The following is a 23,586-nucleotide window of genomic DNA, read 5'->3' on the forward strand; positions in this document are numbered from 1 at the left end:
AAACTGCAGGAAGCGTGAGTGCTCTTGAGCTCACGTTCTGATTTCTGATTTCCTAAAGGCATCTTCTAGGCAACTGTGAGAACAGCATACTGGGCCAGACGGTCCATTTGCCTGATCCCTCAGGCTCTCCTTATGCTCTTATCTCCCCAAACCAGGAAAATTGACATCACAATGGTAATTGTGATAAGTAACTGTTAAATGAATCACATTTTGGAGATGGGGATCGCAACTTTATATACAGTGGTGCCTCGCAAGACGAAAAGAATCCGTTCCGCGAGTCTCTTCGTCTTGCGGTTTTTTCGTCTTGCGAAGCAAGCCCATTAGCAGCTTAGCGGATTAGCGCTATTAGCGGCTTAGCGGGCTTAGCGGATCAGCTGATAAGCGGCTTAGCGGATCATCTGATAAGCGGCTTAGTGGATCAGCTGATAAGTGGCTTAGCGATCAGCTGTTTAGCGGCTTAGCGGCTTAGCGGATCCGCTGTTAAGCGGCTTAGCGGCTTAGCGGATCAGCTGTTAAGCGGCTTAGCGGCTTAGCGGATCAGCTGATAAGCGGCTTAGCGGTTTGGGGAAAAGGGGGGGGGAGGAAAAAAACCCTGCAGGAACTCGCAAGACATTTTCGTCTTGCGAAGCAAGTCCATAGGAAATTCGTTTTGCGAAGCACCTCCAAAATGGAAAACCCTTTCGTCTAGCGGGTTTTCCGTCTTGCGAGGCATTCGTCTTGCGGGGCACCACTGTATATAGTCATGGAATCTGAACTGGTGATGAGCAACCAAGAGACCACTATTATTATTATTATTATTATTATTATTATTATTATTATTATTATATACCGCCTTCATCTGTATACTGCCCTTCATTGCAGGGCAGGTCACAACAGAAAAAAATACAAAATGAGGATACAAAATACATAATAAAACAAAAACAAACCAATGACCCCTCTCCCAATAGCTCCACCAAAAAATTGACCCAATACATGACAGCTGTGGAAAGGCAAATTCCATGATCGGGACCATTAGGAAGGGCTTGAAAATAAATCTGTGACTATTGTTATGCCTTTATACAGATCCCTGATGCGACCGTACTTTGAATACTGAGCATAGTTCTGATGGCTGCATCTCAAAAAAGGTTTATGCAGCAGCTGGTTTCTGAAGATGAGCTTCTGTTCTCATGTCCTGTTGATGGGCTTCCCATAGGCCACTGTTGGGGAACAGAATGCTGGGCTAGATAGGGCTGACCTAACAGGGCTCTTCTTATAGCCTTTCGTTCTGGGCTGTTCTAGACATGCACCATCCATTGAGCATGAGAAGGCATCATGGTGTGTTGTGGTAGTGGCTGGGAAGCAACGACCTGTGACTACATCAGGTGCCCAGAGGTCAGGAGGGATGTTTCCCTACCAGAGTAGGTTATAATTCCCATCTGCTTGGACTTTATGAATCCAAATAGTGTGGTTTGCAGTTGCTATATTTATGAATCTATTTTTTATCTCAGTGCTTTGTTTTATGAGCCTTTTTGTTTCTGTATATGCTGGAAGCTGCCCAGAGTGGCCGGGGCAACCCAGTCAGGTGGGTGGGGCACAAATAATAAATGCTTATGGTTATGATTGTTGGTGGATGTGGTCACAAATAATTAAATGACTGGATTTCTTCAATGTGTAGAGAGCAAGGGCGCCTTATCAGCTAAGATGACTAGGGCATCCTTCTTCACACTTAAGGGCTTCCACAAACTTTGTAACAAAGTGTGAAAGTTAATGACCAACACAGTAATGCTCTGTTTGCATCCTGGAGGAGTATTGTGCTTCATTTAAAGCAGTAGGATTTGATGAGATAAGAGCTAGCATCTTTGGGATAGTGCTTTTCAAAAATGTGAAATGAGGACCTGCTAGGCAAAGGCAAGAACTCTTGGACCTGCCTATCTACTACATCTTGCATTTTCCTTAGATCACACCATGCTGAGACGCTGACTTTCTTCTACAACCTTCCCCATGTATGGAAAAGGAGTATGGCCAATCTTCTTTTACATTGTGTGGCAGTACTGGAAGCTGCCAGTGTTTCCATCCCGTGTAGCTTCTCCCCTATCCATGTTTTTGGCTTGAGTGAGGCACGTGGTGAACTGATGCTCTGAAAAATTTGTTTTTCCTTGGCTTTTGATCAGTGTGGCAGTGATGGATAGAAAAGGCCCCATTGGAACAACTCTCATCAATCCCGCACCTGCATTTCACTTCCTGTGGTTCTGCCTTCAAAGACATCAAATAGCTTAAAGGGCAGTGTAATTTCTCCCTCTTTCTCTCTTGTTCATTGATCTCCCTTTACTATGGGCATTGGCAAGGACAATTCTAGACACCGTTCAGCCTACTGGCTTGCCGTTGTTTTCACTTGTTTATATCCAAGGGAGACTAAACCAGCATGTTTCTTGTTTTATATGAGACTGACAGAGTAATTGCATGAAGTAGGCCTCACTGAGTTCAGTAGGGCTTACTCCCAGGTAAGTGTGTATAAGATTGCAGCCTTATGGAACCATGTAGATCTCTACTGTGTACATGTCTGGAAGCGGCTGGAGGATGGATGGTGGCTAACAGATTGAGGTTGAATCCTGACAAGTCAGAAATTCTGTTTTGAGGGAACAGGGGGCGGACAAGTTTGAGGGACTCCCTGGTCCTGAAAGGGGTAACTATGCCCCTGAAGGACCTGGTGCACAGCCAGGGAGTCATTTTGGACTCACAGTTGTCCATGGAGGCACAGGTCAATTCTGTATCCAAGGCAGCTGTCTACCAGCTCCAGCTGGTACGCCGGCTGAGACCCTACCTGCCTGCGCATTGTCTCGTCATAGTGGTACATGATCTGGTTATCTCCCATTTGGACTACTGTAATGCCCTCCACGTAGGGCTACCTTTGAAGGTGACTTGGAAATTACAAATAATCCAGAATATGGCAGCTAGACTGATGACTGGAAGTGGCCACCATGACCATATAACACCAGTCCTAAAGGATCTTCATTGGCTCCCAGTGTGTTTCCGAGCACAGTTCAAAGTGCTGGTGCTGACCATTAAAGCCCTAAATGGCCTTGGCCCAGTATACCTGAAGGAGTGTCTCCACCCCCATTGTTCAGCCCAGACACTGAGGTCCAGCGCCGAGGGTCTTCTGCTGGTTCCCTCATTGTGAGAAGTGAAGTTACAGGGAACCAGGTGGAGGGCCTTCTCGGTAGTGGCGCCCTCCCTGTGGAACACCCTCCCTTCATACATCAAGGAGATAAAGCTTTTAGAAGACATCTGAAGGTAGCCCTGTTTTGGGAAATGTTTAATGTTTTATTATGCTTTGATATATGCTGTAAGCTGCCCAGAGTGGCTGGGGAAACCCAGCTAGATGAGTGGAGTATTATTATTATTATTATTATTCTACATTTACGTTTATGGCATCAGTTGCTGCAGTTTTCACACACCGATGAATTAGCAATCCAGTCTTCCAGTTTGAAAATTCTGTATGTGGCAGATTATATTTAAGTGACCCGCTGCTTCTAAACAAAAGATAATGTTCATTTAGAACATTATGTAAATACACTTTCTTCCATAGAAACCAAGGTGGATCAGGAGGTGCACCTTAGTAATATGCTGCCCAGTACAAGGCCATTTGATGCCTGCCTTACAGTCCTTGTGGCACTAGCTTAAGCCAGGCTTTGGGGAGGAGGCTCAAGGCTCTGGCAGACCTTTAGAGTCCTTCTACCTACTTCCCAATGCCTGGTAAGCACCAGCCTGGCTCTAAAAGGGACGCAGGTGGCGCTGTGGGCAAAACCTCAGCGCCTAGGACTTGCTGATCGCATGGTCGGCGGTTCGAATCCCCACGGCGGGGTGAGCTCCTGTCTTTTGGTCCCAGCTCCTGCCCACCTAGCAGTTCGAAAGCACCCTTAAGTGCAAGTAGATAAATAGGTACCGCTTTATAGCAGGAAGGTAAATGGTGTTTCCGTGCGCTGCTCTGGTTCGCCAGAGCAGCTTCGTCATGCTGGCCACGTGACCTGGAAGTGTCTGCGGACAGCGCTGGCTCCCAGCCTCTAGAGTGAGATGGGCGCACAACCCTACAGTCTGTCAAGACTGGCCCGTACGGGCAGGGGGTACCTTTACCTTTACCTTAGGAGGACTCTAGGACTCCATCAGAGCCCTCACACCTTCTTCCCGAAGCTGGGCAAGTCCTTACCAAGCTTTAAGAAGGCACCTTCCTTGGCTGTGTGCCTGATGCAACCACACTGCTCGCGTTGCCCTAAATCCACCTCTGGATGGATGTTTTGCCTTTTACTCCCCCGCCCCCGCTCCCCGCAGGCTTTATCTAATTTGGTGATCTTCTTGTTTTTGTACATCAGACGTGTTCTTCTCCATATCATTTTCATTCCTTACTTTCCTTGAAAGCATGCGATCTAATGCACCAAATTCACCCTTGAAATGGCAGGTGTTGGAGCCTTACTAAGGCCTTACTTACTTACTTACTTACTTACTAAGCCTTACTTACTTTGCCCATGTAGCCACATGCAGAAAAGAAAAGGTGTTCTTCAGCCCAGCCTTCACCATGCACACCACTCACATGTCTGCTTCAGGTCACAACTTTAAAGCAAATTTAAGTTTTAAAAAGTGGAAGAGGGGCCTAAGGCTTCCGCTTAACGTATAGCTGAGCAAGAACTGAATATTTGAAGTTATACATATTTTTTTCTTTAATTGGGTAAGGGGCTGTGTCTCAATGGCAAAGCAGCATGCTTCACATGCAAAATGTCAGTATCTGGCATCTCCAAGTAGGACTGGAAAGGGTTTCAAATCCCAGAGAGCCACTGCCATTCAACCTAGATGGACTTAGCAAAAAGCAGCTTCCTAAGTTCATAATTATTGCAGTGTAGGTGATGGCCTTCGAGTTAAAATGTGGGTAGGGAGCCTCTTTTGGCCCAACAGATTGTGGGAGATGAACAAATGTAATTTCAAACACCAGAAATTCCTGTATTCTTTATATATTGATTTATCTTCCTTTGCTCTGCCTTTTATTTCTTTATATTCATTTATTAATAAATTTTTATAGATCGCTTCACAGCATGAAACTGTTGAAGTGGCGTATGCAGTAAAAAATGCAACAAAGCACAGAAACATAAGATTCTGTTTGTTGAATTGTTCGGCAAACTCGAAAACCTTAAAAACAACAGCCATTCCAACTCTAGAAACAATTTCATCAGATATAAAATTAGTATTCCACAGATGGCTGGCTTGGACATTAGGGGAAGCCTTCCTAAACAAAAATGGCTGCAGTAGGGTCAAAAAGATCAACATTCTAGTCACCTGTCTGATCTCAGTAGGTAATTGATTCCAGGGAGCTGGAGTTGCAATGCTAAAATCCTGTGTTTTTTTGTACACCTCTGGGGCACATGGTACTCTCAGCAGTGCCCCATCTGAGGACACAGAGGAGAAAAACAGTCCTTTAAATATCATGGCTCCAGGTTGGTTAGGTCTTTAAATACTCCAAACAGGACCTTCATAGAAACACAGAACATTAGAGTTGACAGGGATACTGAGGATCATCTAGTTCAACCCTCTGTGATGCAGGATTATGCAGCTGTCCCACAGGAGGATCAAACTTGCGACCTTGGCGTTATCACCACTGTGCTCTAACCAAATGAGCTGCTTGGTTGTATATTGGCTCCTGGTTGCATATTGGCACCAAAGGATCTGCCAAGGTAACTTGCTAATTACATAAATAATAATAACATCGTCATTAAATATGGTTGTTGTTGTTAAAATTTCTATATCGCCCTTCATCTGAAGATCACAGGGCAGTCTGCAATATGAAAACACAGAAATACATACCATAACAACAAACAATAACAGTAAACAGCCCACCCATACGGACTGTGGGTTTTGACCACTCAGGAGGTGCACAAATGAATAAGAGTGCTGGACCGAAAAAGCCTCAGTATGACTTTCAAGCCTTACTATGTAATGACAAAGAAAGCTACATCTCCATTAACCTCAGCATTCAAGGGGGCTCGCAGAGGTTAATAAATAGGGTAATAATGCAATTACAAGGCAAGTCACATAATATGTGTGAAAGTTTCAGGTGCTTTGTACCTCCATTCTTGCCTTCTTGTAGATTAATTAGGACTGGGAGTCAGAGCCCCTGCCTCCCTTTCTCCTACATAGGCATTGACTGAACAAGCCAAGCCCTGAAGCTTGTCTCATTCCCTATTTTCCATGGCCTGCTACTGGCCAGCATCATTTCACTAAGCGCTAGTTGACTACTTTATTTTGTAGGGTCTAATTAATGCAGAGGCACTGACCAGTTTCCAAACACAGGTTCAAACCTGCCCTGGTACCTAGAATGCTGTTAGTGTGTATGTGTTTTAATTTATTGCTGGCTTTCATTCTTTAAGTGTTTTCAATAGTTGTTTTGATTGTTTAACCATAATTCTATTGCTTTCTTCATTTTGCAAACGACTCTGAGGGTGGTTGTTGTTTATAATCAAGCAGTATATAAAGGTTATGAAACAAACAAGCCAACAATGTGTACATTTGGGTAGCCTGCATCCCACTTACATCAGAACGCTGGAGCTCTTAATTCTCATCTCACATAGTGACCCATTCAGAGGTGACACTAAACCAAACCGTGAACGTGTAAACAAGAAAGTTCCCATGGAGGAGATTGCAACTGATTTGCTTCTTCTCCAGACCTGATGCTTCTGTGAAGCTGTGGGCTAAGCCATTCTTTGGCTTAGCATTTAATCCAAACCCAGGCATATGGTTTGTCTTACTCTAGTCAAACCACTACTTTTATCCATACTTCCCCCTCCCTGGTCTGAACCTTGTGTTTTGTCTGGAGAAGATGAACCATGAGTCACAGCATTCTAAACCAAACCATGGCGTATCTCACAGCAGCACAGCAGCTGGGAGATGAGTTGGGAAGGAAAACCAATGCCATCTTCTCTCTAGGATCCTACATGTTTGTACATACATGCTAAACCATGGCTTGGCTTACTGTTACGTGTGAACTGAGTTTATAGGCTAGAATTGTGTGTACATTTTTGCATCCTACTTACATCAAATCTGTGGAGCACCAGAATACTCGTTTGATTGTGGTGAGATCAGTGTGCCAGCAATTCAAACCCTATATTTATAGTGCAGGACTGAACATGTGACCCACCAAGCCAAACACAACTCACCAACCACACTTAGAGAGATTTCGTCCAGCTTCTGCATTTGCTGCCTGCCGGGGACTGCAAAACCAGAGTTTTTCAAGCAATGGGAAAGTTACTCTTCTTCCCGCTCCTCTCCCCCAACTGTTATTCAACACACTGCATAGTTTGCTTGTGTGCTTTGCTATAAAGGAAACTGCCGCAGGAGCATATTTGCTGTTTTCCAAGTTCTCCATTTGGCAAAATTAAGTTTTGATGGATTCAGTGAAGACAGCTTCTGAATGGAAAGAAACAATTCTGCTGTACGTGGATTATGCACTTCCGGAATGTATCAGTTTGGTTAGGATTGAGTGTCCGGTTTGATGCTCTTCAAATCGCTTTCCCTGGTGCAGTTCTACTGCAATCAGAATAGCCATGGGTAAGCTGTATGAGAGCTCCGTTTAGACCAGTTACCTCCCCATATTTTCAATAATTATATGCAGTAATGAGATATTTTACTGATTGTGAATTCAAGAGAAATTATCACTGTCAATGTGAAATGCAGGATTAAGTAGTTTCATTACAGTAAGTAGACATGATTATGCTGCTGTCACTCTTTTGTACTACTGACCTCCTAAGACTTCCCTAGCCTGTTTACTAGGATTATACAGTTTGACCTTAAACAAGCAAGGTGGAATTATTCTGGAACTAGGCACTGCTTCTAAATAGTTTTGACAAATAGCCTTTGCCTTTCATAGCTGCATTCAGCATGGATTGGAAGGAGTGCAACTTTCACAGGAAATTGTGAAAAATCTAAGTAGGGATGGCCAGGATGGTGTCTGCTTGACTCTTAACTTCCTTCAGCCCCAGCTAACGTGGCCAAAGGTGATGGGTGATAGGAGTTGTAGTTCATTGAAATTTGAAGTATATCGGGTTGGGGAAGGCTGGTGTAGAATGGCCAGAGTACAGAAGAGGGAAGGAAGCTTAGCACCAGTTCTTGACACCTTAGATCATTTGCTTTCCCTTCAAACTGGTCTACAAGTTCTTTGCAGCAACTGTGCTTCAGGGGCACGGAAGGGATTTTAAAATGGTAGTTTGTAGATATCAACTGCTGCCTCTGGCAGATGAACCCAAGTCCGGGAACCTGCTGAGATAGGTCCATGTCGGGTCATGCTGCAGAGAGTCGCTTTAAACTTGGAGCTAGCCTTGGATTCTCTACTTTTAACAGATGTGAATAAAAGAGGTGATTTCGGCTGGCGCGGCATTTTTCTCCTGTGAGGCACAGTGCCACCTGCTTCACTCCGTTGAAGAAGATACCGCTGTCTGCATAATGTTGCTCTAGGGGCAGCTCCGCATTTAGAAAGTCTGTAAGCATGAAAGCAGCTCGCACGGAATGTCTCCACGAGAGATGCAAACTGGCTGAACCCTCATTTCCCAGGACTCACTGGAAACAATTGCCCTGTGCAGATGATCTGTTAACAGAGAAAGCCCTCTGGGGAATGTGACAGCCATTAAACCAGTACAACACCCAAAATAAGTGTGTAGTGCAGCTGTACGTATAGAGAGTTTGATTTAAAGTAGGCGTTGACACTTTTTTTGGTTTCCTTGCTGTTATTATTTTTAACTGGCCCTTCTTCTGGGTCTCTAACATACGCATAAACCTGGCCCACACATTTGGCTAAGTGAAGCTTTCTTTGGCATGGAGAGAAGCAGAGCAAAATCCATCACCTGCTGCAACCATACGTCTGTGCACCCAGCTCTTCTAAAAGGCACAGGAGCAGGCAGTCAAGTGTATCTTTTTCAATGCCAGAGCTTTCCCCTGCAATGTGTGAAGTAGAAGTAAACCTGGCTCTGGCCTTTTATAGACAGCTTTTCCTTGGCCACTGAGTGGTCTCAACCAGCCTCTCTGCCCCACTTTATCCGGGATTAAGAGGGAAAGGGTTTCTAATCCAGAGGCAGACTTGAATCCCAGGCACTTTTTTCATTTCTCATTTTAGAAATTAACCATTGGACACCAGAGCACCCTTTGAAATCATTGACTAACCTAAGGAACTCGTAGTGGATCCATTTAACAAACAAACAAACAAACAAACAAACAAACAAACAAACAAACAAACAACAATCACCCCTTTCACTTGAGATATTGCACTTTTCTTTTCTTTTGTACCACTTGCAGGAGTGGGGTTTTCCTTTCAACAGAAGAAACACTGCCTCCCTGTGCTTTTTGGTCTCCCCTGCCCCACTTCCTTCTGGATAGTAGCAATGGATCACTTGCATGTGGTGTCCGGTGCCTTGCATGATGCTCACATGCAAAGGCAAGTTCCAGTCTGCATGCTGCTTAATGAATGTTTTTTCTTTCCCTTTTTCTCTCCCTCCTTGTTATGTGCTTTCAGAAGACAACTATGTGGAAGGTGGGTGCTTTCTATCTTATTTTCCTAAGCTCTTTTCTTACCCTTCCTATCCCTCCTGTTTAGTGTTTTGCCTCCTGGTTAGTGTTTATAGTGGTGCTCCTTATCATTCAATACGGTAAGTTGGTTTTCTTCTTTCCTTCTGGGAATATTTTAAGTTTCAACATGGTGGTGGCGTAAGTTGGCCCCTCTCCCCTTTAAAATACACTGTTGAAATTGGGAGAATCTCTTGGTTTCAGCAGTGGTGGGGGGAGGGGAGGAGAGATTTTCTGGTCAGCATTAATGCACTAATAATGGCCTAGCAACTAAGAGAGAAAGAACACGGACGTTTATTTGTGTTGTATAACCTTAATCATGGGATCGCCTGGCTTTCTTGTTGTTTTTGTACATTTGAAGAGACAGCAGCCTTGCGTAAGGGTTTTTGTGCCCAGAAAGTTTTTAATCTGTTGTTCCCTAACTGCCCCCTGATTTTGAAGCTCCCCTGAGTTTTTTTAAAAAGCACCATGCAATGTGGTCTTATTGTTGTTGCACATACAGATATCATCGCCATAAGTACTACTGCCTACCATCACCATTGTCACACCAAAAGCGCCTGGTCCCTGCTTAGGGCAAGCCCAATGGCAGTTGTGTCGTAGAGGGACTGCTGTTAGGGAGAAGAAGCTTGGAATGGCCTTCTGAGCATGTGCAAGCCCTTCCATGCATCTCGAGGGGCTTGCTATATTGTGGTCACAGTTTTTGACACCAGTAAGTGGGAGCAAAAAGACATCTAGAGATGATTCTCTAGCCCCCGTGACTGGTGCCACAGACGTTGATTGTGATACTGTGACTCAGGGTCTTTTAGAACACCACCAATCTGGTGTAGAGAAAAGCTGCCACCCCCTTTTTTTACTGTTCTATAATGGGAGGGAGAGAAATGACGGATCCATAAAATGATGGATGAAAATCTGAAATCATTGGCAAAACTGCCCTTACTTCAAGACAGGCCATTCATTTGCCATTTGTTAAACTAATTGGCACTGATTGCCATTCATTCTGGTCCTGTATAAGAGTACTTAATGTCCACATTAGTTAGTTATGTGAGCCATTAGCAGCTTCTTATTTATTAATTACATTTTTATGACACAAAATACCCTGGTGGTTTACAGAAAATATATATATATGAAGAAATGGAATTCACTTCTGTCTTATACCTGTTCATTATTTCATTGCTCTTTGTAGCATTATGCTGCAGCCCCCAAACATCTGATTTAAGTGCCTCTCATGTAAGGGGTCTTTGCTCATTATTATTACTATTATTATCATTTACCCACTTTAAAATACAGCATGAAGATCTGGTTTAAAATAACTTTACAATTACAGAAAAAAAGAGTTACAAAGCATATGCCGACTCCTGAAAATATGCATCTCAGACACCAAAGACCAAAAGGAGAGTATGGGCACAATTAATATCCTTAAGTAAACCACCCCAAATGTGGGAAACTAACACATAGTCTTGTCTACATGGTAAAACACATGTAGGTGTGTGGGGGGTTTGCAGCACCTTAGGCAAAGCACAGGACATCCATGTTCATTGTTGATTACTCTGATATTTACAGGGGTCCAATGAGACTTTTAGACCAGGCCCCCCAGTTAGGGATCAAACAAGCTGCATGCATATCAGCCATGCATAGTGGTCTAGTGCTGGACTAGCAGAAAATGCAGAAGGTTGTCTTCTGCCTGGGCCACTAGGCATGCCAGGTGAGCTGGGGTGTTCTTGGTGGTTCACAAGTTGGTGGTCCTGTCTTCAGGTTTTTCCGTGGACTTGTTTTCAGGCAGAATCATTCCCATCCAGAGGTATCATTATTATTATTATCATTACTATTATTATTTAAGACTATTCCAAAGGAACACACGGCAAGTTCAAACAACCGAGCCGAGGATTTAATGAAAGGGAATAGCTTCTGAGAGTCCAGTGCAGCTGACATGAAAGTGCACTGTGAGTCAGATATTCAGCCAGCCTACATCACCGCATCTTCACAGCACTCTGTGGAACCACTTTAATTAAGAGCAGATAAGGATTTTCTCTGTTAAGCAAGAATTTCCTTAACCAAATTGACCTTAGGGAGGGAAATAAAATAAAAAGACAGGCATAAGATATCATTGGCCCATCTTTGCAAACTAGCATATGCCGAAGGGTAGTAGTTGAAGTTGAATATGCAAAAAATCTGCTTGTAGCGTGTACATATATCTATATATTCTAAATCTCTTAGGACTCATTTACACGATTCCTTTTTTGGCATGATGCTCAGCCGTAGAAGAAGTCATGGTGCATCATTTCTAATGTTAAATGAATCATTTTAAGCACTAAGGTACCTTGAACCAATCTAGCTGTTTTGCAAATATAATTCTTTAGGGTAGGGCTCCAATGTGGACACAAGGTGTCTAGTTTCTAATTGTAGTGCATAGTAATATTTAATCAAACATCTATCTAGAGTTTCTTGTTTGCTTGCTTTTTGCTTTACAAACAATCTGTTCTTAAACAGATTTCCTAAAAAGGAAAGAAAAATAAAAACATTTTCCATGTCATAAGTTCACCAGTAACAATGAATGGGTGCCAATTGCAAATAAATACTGGGCAAGCTTGGCTATTTCAAAACTTTTGCTAAATGCAGGTAAAATAAAGACCACTCTTGTAAGACACGTATGGAGAACCTCCAATTAGTCCCAGCAAGCATGGCCAGTGGGAGTCTTAATTTAACAACATCTAGAGGGCCAGAGGTTCCTGGCACTTGATGTAGGGCATCAGAACATTTCGCAATGCAAGGTGAAAATTTGCAAATTATGATATGCAAGTCAAAATGTTCTGGGAAACCCACACAACTGGCCATCCTTTGCAAGCAGTTCTTCTGCACCTCTAGTTAGGACTGGGATAGATTCTTGCCTGAAACCCCAGAGAGCCACTTCTGGTCACTGAAGCCAGCACTAAGGTAGAGGGACCAATGGGAGCTTCCTTTATTCTACATATTTCAGTATGTATATGTCAGAATAAAATGAGCTGGGATTGTATGCACCTTGGCTCCACAGAGAATTCCAGGCATTCACTAGTGGTAGGAATGTGCAGGCACTAATGTGTGCAAACAGGGATTAGGAACCCATGGCCCTCCTGACATTGCTGGACTCCAACTCCCATCACCTGCAGCCAGCATAACCAGTGGCCAGGGATGATGGGTGTTGTAGTCCAACAGCATCTGAAAGTCCATAGGTTGCCCATCCCTGAGCTATTGGAAAGAGCATTGATGGTCTCACTCTTGTTCCTGCAACTTTATGCACATAGGAGATGCTCAGGGTTTTGGGGTTTACTTGTTTTGTTTTCTGTCCCAACGTAACCATTGTATCCAAGACACCGATACTTATTTCAGCTCTTGCCCACATTTTTTTAAAAAAACAACAACAAAAACAAACTTGCCTTAAAGGCTCATTTTCACGGTGATTTATCGTATTGCAAAATACAATTTTCCTTGTTCTCTAAAGAAACCCAGGACCCAGATGGAGCTACATATTGTGTTTTACTTGTGTACAGTAGTTTTTCAGTTCCCTCTTCCAGTACCAGCCCTCTTATGACCCCAGAACCCGCCCCCCAATCAATCTCACAAGCAATAAATAAATGAAAAAGAGAAAATTAAGGTACTAGTAGACATAAAACCTTGAGCATATTTCTCATGGAGCATGAAATGATTTTGAGTGACACGGTTTCATGGAACATGCTCTTTCTAATTCAGGAGCCCACGTCTTTTGGAAGATGTGATACAGTTATATGTTATATTCATTCAGAAAGCACAAATTGCTTAGTGATTTTTTTTTCCAGTAGAGGAGAATCTTCAGTCACAGAGAACCTGGTACATCCAATTTCCAATCCTAAAGACAGTTATAAATCCAATAAGGAAAGGAATTGGAAAGCACTACACTCATGAGCCAAAGTTACAGCCCGACAAAAGCTGCAGTCCTAAGCGCTGTTAGTTGGGATGAAGCCCCAGTGGGAGCTAAGTGGGACTTACTTCTGAGTAAACAAGCTTACACTCTAACTACAAGACTGAAATCATTACAAACTTCCTTCACTTAGTACACTGACACTTATTGCAGAGTTGACATAGACTGGTGGACTCCCATCTTGTCTTCTCTAAAATCGTGCAATTTTTGAGGCTCTCATTGAGTTCATGCTACAGGATCAGAATTTTAAAAACGTAAAAAACAAAACAAAACATGGTTTACTGCAACAGAAGCCAAAATAAGATTCTTCATGTGTCCAGATACTTAATACAGATTAATTGTCAATTTAGAAGACATACTGTGTTCAATGAAAAACTTATTACATTGTTTAAAACCTTTTTTTCGTCAACTGATTGATTATATGAAGTGGCGTGTTTGGGGTGTGGGGCTCTCTGCTTTTGAAATATTTCCTTCCTCCAGATCACTTGTTATATGTCTTATGTGTGCGCCTAATTTTTTATGTGAATTAAAAATCTCAAAATTAGGAATCTTACCTTCCAGCAAAAACCAGCATATTATTCTATTGCACACCTTCTTTGTGTGAACCAACCCAAAAAATAATGTGGGATGTACCATGAAATTGTTCCAGAGGGAGAGAAGCACAATTTTATAGCTTGGGGGGGGGGCATCTAAATGACTACTGTTTGAATTTCCCCCCTAAACCAATTTGCTAAGCATCTATTTATAAAGTGGCATAAGAGCTAAACTTTTGTTTAAGGGGATACAAGATGTGATATGCCAAATTTGCTTATGAGGGGGGGGGGGGAAATATACCAATTCTTTTGCTATTGCTTTAGCTCATTTTTTAAAAAATGGATTCGGAGAACTTGCTTTGCTTAGCCCAATTAAAACTTCAGTTCTCCACAATCGGCAGGGGGGCGGGAGAGTTAATTGGGAAACTGATTTCAGCATCAATGTACTTTAAGCACAGCATATTTTAATTTGGAGAAACTACTTGGTGCCGAACCAAAGGGATTTTCTCCCCAGTTACAATTAATGCTGATATTTGCTTCCATCCCAATGGATGACTAACAATCTTCCTGCTCAGGAACAGACCTTATTCTACTCAAATGTTTCACACAAACAAGGAGACATCCCTTGCATTATCATTTCAATGTGACAAAGGAATTATTTTGTTTGATTATTTGAAATGCTCATTTTCAACGAGGGGAAAAAGATCAGACCCAGCCCATTCTTCAGGTTGACACTGTTCTACGTTTGGAAATTTGGGAGGGGGGGGAAAAAAAGGAAAGCTATTTTGCAGCTAAATGTCGTCCTACTGAAAACGATGAAATTGGGAGACTGAGTGTTCCAGGAATTTGTTGAACTTGAAATGATTTTCTTATTATTATTTTTTGTCTTCAGCCCAACTTTAATGCCTAGGGAAGAAGCTGTACAGGGCAGCATTAATCTGTGTTAGAATAGAAGCCAAATGGCCCCTTTGCCCCATTCCCAACCCCACAAAAAGCATTCCAACCAGTGGTTGAAAAATGCTGTTTTAATTTTCCACTGTAATGGAAAACATCTCACAGGAAAAAGATGCCTGTTGCAAAAAAACATTTTTTGGGGTCACTGTGACAATACCACCTTCCCGTGCACCCTTATTCATTGCTGACTATGCTCTTGTTTCCCTTTAAGGTCTGGCGCACTTGATGATGGGCGACCAAGGTATGGGTTCTGCTCCTTTTCCACTCTGCTTTCATTGTTCCTTTATTTCATTTTGGTTTATTTCCTTTTTTCTTCTGTAGCTGCTTCAAAATCCATCAAGGCAAATGATGGCCAAATGCTTGCGAGCTTTCTTGGGCTGCAAATAAGCACATGATTGCAGTCACATTAATTTTTTTTCTTTTTGTTGTTGTCGTGTGTATATATATATATATATTTATATACATAATATGGATAGTGCTACGTAGAAACTGCTTTTGGTTTTGATTTTATTTTTAATTTGCTCCTCAAATCTTTTGATTTCCTTCTCTCTCTTTTTTCCAACGGTCTCCCTTACCCTACTTGCAATATAATAACTGTCAGCAAAAAAATAAAAAAGAGTGAAGATCTGATTGGGAAATGGCTGTGTGTTTTAAGCACGACAAAGAGCAAAGGGAGCCATACTCCCAAGATAGATTGCGAAAGAGAAGAGTCTTGAGTTTGTACCTAGCAAGAGAGTCCTGCTTTGCATTAATGCATGACTGTTTTGAAAATGCGGAAAGCACTCGCTCCTGGCTTCTGGAATGCTCAGAATACAGTTTTGCAACATGATGAAATAAGTGGTGTTTCCCCATCACCGTGTACAAACCCCCGCTCCCTTTAAAGTCAGTGTTCATGTTACTTCTGTGTCACTCGTTTGAAAATGAAGCATGGGTTACTTCTGTGTTCTCCTGCATGGACATGAAGGTTGCAAAGCAGCCATTCTTAAAATGCGACACCAATTGCATTTCCATTTGTCTTCAAACACTTGTTTCATGCCTTGTCTCTTTTCATGTTCTTGAATTGTGACAGCATTTACATTTACACACACATGACTCTTACTGTTGTTTCTCTTCTTTGTTCTCTCTCTTTTTGTCTGGCAATGCTTTCTTCATGGAACCATTTCATCAAATCCATAGGTAAAAGTAAAGGTATTACATGACTTCCTTCCTTCTTTAAAGTTTTGTTTGAATGTCATCTATATATACTTTCAATGTATGTCTGAGTGATGCAAACCTATGTATTTAGTGTTGGTGCACTGTGGTGATGGGAGGTAGGTATGTTTTGTACTGTGAAACACTGCATCAGACTCAAGGTAAGGGGTTGCAAGTAGGAAAGATAGCCAGATGGACCCTCCGACTCAAAAATCGACCGCTAAGCTGAAAATCGTTGCTCTTATTTTTAAGAGGAAATCTAAAGTAATTGCATATAAATAAAGTCATTGTTGTCCGTACCTGATGCTTAGTAGCACCACCATTATACCAGACAGTGTATAGACCATAATAGGTGGCACATTCCTTTCCCAATCGCTTTATGATCTTAGCGTCATGCGTGGGGTGGAAAGAGTGAGGAAACCGGCAGGATTTTAGGCAAGGGTTAACTTGTTGTAGCTCACCGCTCTGAAGAGCAAAATCTGTTACATGGTCTTAGAAAGACTCTGCAGAAGAAATGCATTGTGTGGAGAGATGGAGAGATTCAGAGGAGAAATTGGGTGGGGTGGGGGGCCCTATTGGTTAAAGGAGATTGCTGGAAGTGTTGGTGGGCAGCTCTTCCAGGATTAAGGGAGCAGCATGGAAGAAGGATCGGAGACAGGTGCTGGAGAAGGGGAGCTGAAGTCGAGTCACCTTCTGAGGTATGTATTCTCTTCTCAATGCCTGGCAAAATGTAAAACTGTCAAAGGCAGCTACGAGGATGATACCACCAGATAGTGACCGAATGGACAATATTGCTCCAGGCCCAACGACAGTGATGTGTAAGTCCGAGTGCAACTGGTTTTCTGCTACAGAAGCCGGCGAGATTTCCTTCCTAAGTTGTTAGCTTCATTTTTAACAACGCCCTTTATAATAAAACGGGGGAAAGAGATAGGAGAATTGGCAGAAGAGTGGGGAAATGCTTGCCTTTTATCCTTGTTTTGTTTACCTGTGATGAGAGAGTGAATCAAACCAGGTTTCCCTTGTATGATATCATTTGAGTAAGTTTGAAATTGAGTTAGTGTACTGTAATTGAAAAAAACAAAGTGGATTCCTAGGCATAGTGAAGCCCATTTTGTCGCTACTGATTTCAAAGAGAAAAATGAAACACAGGCTTGATTTTTTCCCCCTCTTGTTGAAATCAACATGCTTATCTTTAGGTTAAAATGCCAAGGTGTATAATATGCCTAATTATTGTTTTTTCCTGGAGGAAAATTGTTTTAGCAAATTAATTGCACTGGATTAAGAGCAGGATGAGCATGGAATGTCCACCCCCATAAGAACACCACACACTAAATTTCACTGAATGTGTTATTTATACACCAATAAAACCCTTTTCATTCTGTTATAATTGTGGGTAGGTTTTTTCTTTCATTTCCCTTCATTATCTTGATGCTGCTGTATAGTGAATTCTAGACAACTCTGCCCCCCCCCAAAAAAAAAAGAATAGCGGCTATTATATGGCTTTTGAAATTGTTGTTTTATTTTAGCGTCTTGAAATGTCAGTGACACAGTTAAAAAAGTAGCCCTATAGCCTATTGAGTCTGTGTTATGGTAGGCTTAGAATACATGAAAAGTAATGATAGCGTTCTTGAGATTTAAATGTCGTCATTGTAGGACCTGTTATGGAATGGTAAAAGAGTAGAAAACTAATTGCATCTAGAGAGTTGCAACTGGGCTGCCAATTTTTAGGCACGTGGGCACATTTTGGATTTTTGAGCCAGTACCATGGACAGTTCTCCATCCCTGTTCACTCTTTTCTCTCCCAAATGACATCCCCTCTCAGAGTTGGTAAAAGTTGAGTCCAGTAGAATTAAACCAAGCAGGGGATAAGCACATAGAGCTGGAAAGAAAAGTGGGAAAGAACATCACTCTTCCAACTTCCTTCTTCAACTCTATATCCTTTTTCCAGGAAGGAAAAAGGTAAATGCCCCCACCACATCATGACTGGGGGCGAGGGAGTGAGTAATGGTGTGTGTTTGTGTTCTCAGAGGTATGTTGGTGCCAGGGGGCACATCGCCAACCCCTGTCTTAAAGATGACCTTCCAAATCACAAGACACGTTTAAATTGTCACGTTTTCTGCTTCATGTGTAGTTAAAAAAACAAAGCAAAAACCAAGAAGGCTTTAGACATATTTGTATCCCCTTTCAAGCTTAACGGGGATTGTGCCTGAATGTTCTTCTACTGACAATATAATATTCAATTCTGTAATATTTGCCTATTGACAGTACGTCATATGCAACAGGCCTTGTGAAAGCTTAATGAATTTTCTCTGAGGAAAGCAAAGAAGAAAAGGATTATGCCTTGATGTCTAGTTAGACTAATTATCCGAAACCCATATTTACAGGAAATGTCAGGTTAAGAGCTACATGGAGAATTGCTCCCATTTCATGTCAAATGAGGATATGAGCCGTGATCCAGCTAAAATAGTCCAACCACATCATTTTCAGTTTGACTGGGTTATTTTTCTGACATTTTGCTCTCTTGCTTACATTCATTCCTTTGATGTGAGAGCACTGAGATGTGCGATTTGGAGTATTATTGATAATTTATATTGCATGCAAATTATTGCTGTGAATGGAAGGAAAAATGGGAATTGAAAATTTGCTCTGTTCATGACACTGCAATATCAGGCAGTATATAGTACTGCATGAAAAATGGATGCATGGTACGTGGCGGCTTTTCTTATTTTTTATTTAAATCAACCAGCACTGCCCAACACAGTTTAAGAACTGGTTCTCAAATTCTCAATATTTATTTGGTGGGCTTGAGTACATTTTTACTTTCTTGCACTGCAGTCCAATTCACACTTACATGGAAGTAAGCCTCATTGAACATAGTGGAACTTATTGCTGAGTAAACATGCATAGGATTGTGTTGTTATTGTACTATTATTCTTGGTTGAAAACTTTCTGCTGCAATTCTTTAACCCCCCAAAATAGTCCAGTGTACACATATAAATTTCTCTTTCCCTCTCTCTTATCACTTGGTTAATCCATATCTCATAAATCTCCACTCAGTGTTTTAGCTGTCTCTGCTGAAAAGCACTGTCTGAGCTGATACTTGGTGATGTGAAAGTTGTATCTGTGGTGACTCATCTTCTGCTGGGTCATTCACACACATGCGGGCTATTTCTTCATTGTGCACTCAATCAATATACATGTGTGAAATGACCTTTAGAAAGATTTATGAAAGAAGGCAAAGCCATCATCAAATTTTCTGCAATCCCAGATTATACCTTGCAGCATATTCGACATTCATGTTTACTATATTAGTACAGCAGTTTAAAATAATGAATTGCTAGGGGTATGCATTTGTTTCAAAAACAAATGAAAAATGAAACAAGGGCACATTCATTCATTTTTAATCTATTTCTATGTGAAATACCGCAAATTAAAATCCTTTTGTTTAATTTCTCCCATTTGTTTATTAAGGGGGGGTATTTCTGAAACTGACAAAGGGGCACAACATTGCTTTGTATTGCATTTATATATAGTTACATCTAGGGAACTTTTTTTAGGGAGGGAGTATCTTGGGGTGTTCTGAAAGTGTGAAGGCATGAATACTGCTCTGCCTGAAGCACTAAACACTGGGATGCTTAGAGAATGGGAAACCTATTTAATTGTGTATTACACAGGGACCCTTTCCCCAATATATCTGAAACTTGGCATGTCTGAGGGCTTAGGGGCATCGTGCAACATTGACACAAGTCGTGTCATTTGGGTGGAAAACTCCAAAAGTGCAAGCATTAGAATACAGGCTGGGTCTTCATTGCAATAAATGTAGAAACTAAATGAATGAGATTGTTTAAAATAAGAATAATGAGACTAACGGGGGAAAATGAAACATATGAGGCAATAATAGACCAGAATACAAAACAAATGGGGCTGCCAGAAAGTAATTGAAAAATGGCATGAAAAATTTCCAAGCACCCCTTTTGCTATGAATGATGTGGCTGCAGTGCCAGCAAAGCATTATGCTATGTGCTTGCATTGTATTGCATTGGTATAGTTTGTTTGCAGGCCCCAATTCGTACAGCAGTGCAGTGTGCTTTGGGATTAGGCTGCTAGTGACACTTGCCTCTCTGGGTAGACTGGGAGATAACTCCCTCCCCAGCTGTACTTACCCCTTCCTCTCAGACCTACTGTGTACCTTCCCCCGACCAAGTGTTTTCCCCCAGGTGGAATGTGTCATTCAACTGTGACAGTGCCTCTCTAGCTGTTCCTGGATGGCGAGATGCATAGGCGGGTGTCTTGACTTCTGCATGGCCTGTTGCAAACAAGGAATGCGGCAGAGTTACTGCCCGCCCACCCACCCCCTGCCCCAATTTGCCTCTGGCTCTAACCTTCCCTGACATACAGCCCTTTGAAAGTTCCCACAATGGAGTGCCAGCTCTCAGTCTGAAAAAGGTTCCTCACTGCTGTTCTGTAGCCTTCATGCGCAGGCGTGACTTAACAATCTGACCAAGCGGTGTCTTGTGAACCAGCGTGCAGTGGTGGAGCTTCATGCTCCGGCACCGGGCGCGGAGAGCAGGCGGGTTGGGGCTGGAGTGTGTCCCAGGGGCGTGACGTGCGTCCCGGGAGCGTTGCGTGTGTCCTGGGGGTGAGGTACACCACCCGTAGGGGCGTGGCGCCCAGTGCGGGCAGGGGGGTAGCCGCAATGGCACCCCACTGGGATCACGCTGCTGGGGGCGGTGCGTTCCCTCTGCACGCCTCTTCCTCCGCCAGTGCCACCGTGGATATTTTACTAAGCAGGAAGGCTAGGATTTTAGAAGGCTGGCACTGGGAGGCATTATCAGGACATATAAGTCCTGATAATGAAAAGCGGGTGCTTTTCGTGGGAGGAGAAAGTGTTTGCAAAAAGTGCTGTCTTGTTTCAAAAGCAGCTCTAGTTTGCACCCTTTCTGGAGCCACCTTGTCATGGCGTTCCCTCCCCTTTGTTTCCCAATCTCTTTGACAAAGTCCCATGTGGGCCTAAGGCCTATATGTTAGGTACCTTAGGTATACCTTCAGGTATACTGGCCTTGGCCCTGTATACCTGAAGGAGTGTCTCCACCCCCATCGTTCAGCCTGGACACTGAGGTCCAGCTCCTTCCTGCAGGAAGGTCCAGGGCCTTCCTGCAGTTCCCTCACTGTGAGAAGTGAGGTTACAGGGAACCAGGCACTGCGGCCTTCTCAGTAGTGGCACCCTCCCTGTGGAATGTCCTGCCATCAGATGTTAAGGAAATAACAACTATCTGACTTTTAGAAGACATCTGAAAGCAGGTTTTAATGTTTGATCTTTTATCGTGTTTTTGTATTTTGTTGGGAGCTGCCCAGCCAGATGGGAGGGATAATAATAATAATAATAATAATAATAATAATAATAATAATAATAATGTTTTTATTGTTATTGTTATTATTAGTTTATTTAACAAAATTTATATACTGCTTGATCAGAGTAAAACGTCTAAGCTGTTTACAGGAAATATTAACATTGCCCATAAAAAATTTAAAAAGGGATCATTAAAACGACCAGTGAAAGAAATTAAAGCATGTTAACATCTATCTGTTGTGATAGGTGTCAGGGTACTGACAACTTCCCCTTCCCACACAGAAGCTAGAATGCAAACATGGGGAGTCCTTTTGCCTGAGCTGCTTGAGGTTTGATGTAAGAATTCCCGTTGTCACACCAGTTCAGCCACTTGCTGTCATAGACTTTGCTGCCAAGAGCATGATACAGTAGAGATAACACGCTTCTGTGTAATGTACAAGGCAAAGCAGATCTCTCTCTTTCTTTGAATATGTAATGATAATTTCTTCAAATGTCTAAAAAAACATATCATATGACATTATGAAACAGGAGGGCTCACATATTATTTCAGTAATCTTATGCATAAGGATTGATTGACCTTCAAAAGTTACGCTGTGTTAATTTCCTGTATGAATGCATGGTAACGGAATTAATGAAATTAAAGGAAAGATTATTAAAATTTGATGTAAAGGGCATATGCTGGCACGATGAAACATCCTCTCCATAACATCAGTGTGGGAACCAAACCCCAGACTTTGATATCACTAATGCTTTTACACCAGTGGTTCCCAAACTTTTCCGGGCCACTACCCTCTTTGCTCTATAAACTCGTCTCCAGTTCCCACTACTACCCTATAAAAGGCATTATTCAGAATAAACGTTTGTATGACCCACTGAGGAAGATAGTAGCAGGATAATATTTTATTTTTTTTAAAAAAAGAAGCAATTTATTGAACTTTTAAATTAAAACTATTTAGTTTTATTCAACAAAATTGATGAGCTTGATTCAGTGATTCCAGCTTTTCAAAGTCCGATAGTCATTTAAACCCCCAGTAACCTCCCCTGTCACCCCCTTGCCTCTTAGCACCCCCACTAGGTCACCCCCCCACTGACCCACATGTCCTGCCTTCTTTAGGAACCACTGCTTTACAGTAATGTTAGTTATGTCCCTCTGTGGCAAAGGACGATAACTGGAGTGAAAAGGAGAAAGGAAAACATTTCCTCTGGTTTTCTGCAACACAAAAAAACCCACCTTTATTTATTAAGTACTATGCACTATCATTGAACCACGTAGCCAAGTGCTCTTGCTATATTGTTTTAGATGCCTGCTGAAAACTAATAAAAATAAAAATCAGCAAGCCTACTCAGACATAATATAAATTGTTGTTGTTGTTGTTTAGTCATTTAGTCATGTCCGACTCTTCGTGACCCCATGGACCAGAGCACGCCAGGCACTCCTGTCTTCCACTGCCTCCCGCAGTTTGGTCAAACTCATGCTGGTAGCTTCAAGAACACTGTCCAACCACCACATCCTCTGCCGTCCCCTTCTCCTTGTGCCCTCCATCTTTCCCAACATCAGGGTCTTTTCCAGGGAGTCTTCTCTTCTCATGAGGTGGCCAAAGTACTGGAGCCTCAGCTTCACGATCTGTCCTTCCAGTGAGCTCTCAGGGCTGATTTCCTTAAGAATGGATCGGTTTGATCTTCTTGCAGTCCATGGGACTCTCAAGAGCCTCCTCCAACACCATAATTCAAAAGCAATATTATAAATTGGTTTATGTATATTTTGGGTATCTTGCTGGTCTTATCGGCACTTTATTGATAATTCATTATGCGTGTGATTATGTGGTCTGTATTCCCCCCCTAAAAACAAACAAATAAATAAATATAAATAAATGTTATCATCCAGAGATAGGGACTGTCATGGAGGTCATCACCCTTTCCCAACAGATTCATGGGAGGCAGTGTAGGTCTTGAACCACTGCCTGAGACGGGTGATCAATTATGTGTTGGCAAACAAACTGAGGCTTAATCCAGACAGCGTAGAAGTTCGTTTGGTCATCAGGAGAAGTGATTATGGA

General features: G+C 42.3%; 1 protein-coding gene across 26 annotated transcripts in view; it reads left to right on the top strand.

Moving 5' to 3' along the window:
- NRXN1 (neurexin 1) overlaps positions 1-23,586 on the top strand; it is a 985,083-nt gene that overhangs the window by 112,249 nt on the left and 849,248 nt on the right. For 17 of the 26 annotated variants that reach the window (XM_077925450.1, XM_077925448.1, XM_077925461.1 and 14 more), the window contains exons 3-4: positions 9,521-9,538; positions 15,200-15,229. The exons of 6 other annotated variants lie outside the window; for them this stretch is intronic. In XM_077925450.1, coding sequence (XP_077781576.1) covers positions 9,521-9,538; positions 15,200-15,229 — 48 coding nt within the window. The remainder of the gene's footprint in view (positions 1-9,520; positions 9,539-15,199; positions 15,230-23,586) is intronic. 3 more of the 26 variants (XM_077925451.1, XM_077925460.1, XM_028725058.2) reach the window with 1 other exon arrangement.

Source organism: Podarcis muralis, chromosome 3 (genome assembly GCF_964188315.1).
Source record: "Podarcis muralis chromosome 3, rPodMur119.hap1.1, whole genome shotgun sequence".
Classification (NCBI taxonomy): Eukaryota; Metazoa; Chordata; class Lepidosauria; order Squamata; family Lacertidae; genus Podarcis; species Podarcis muralis.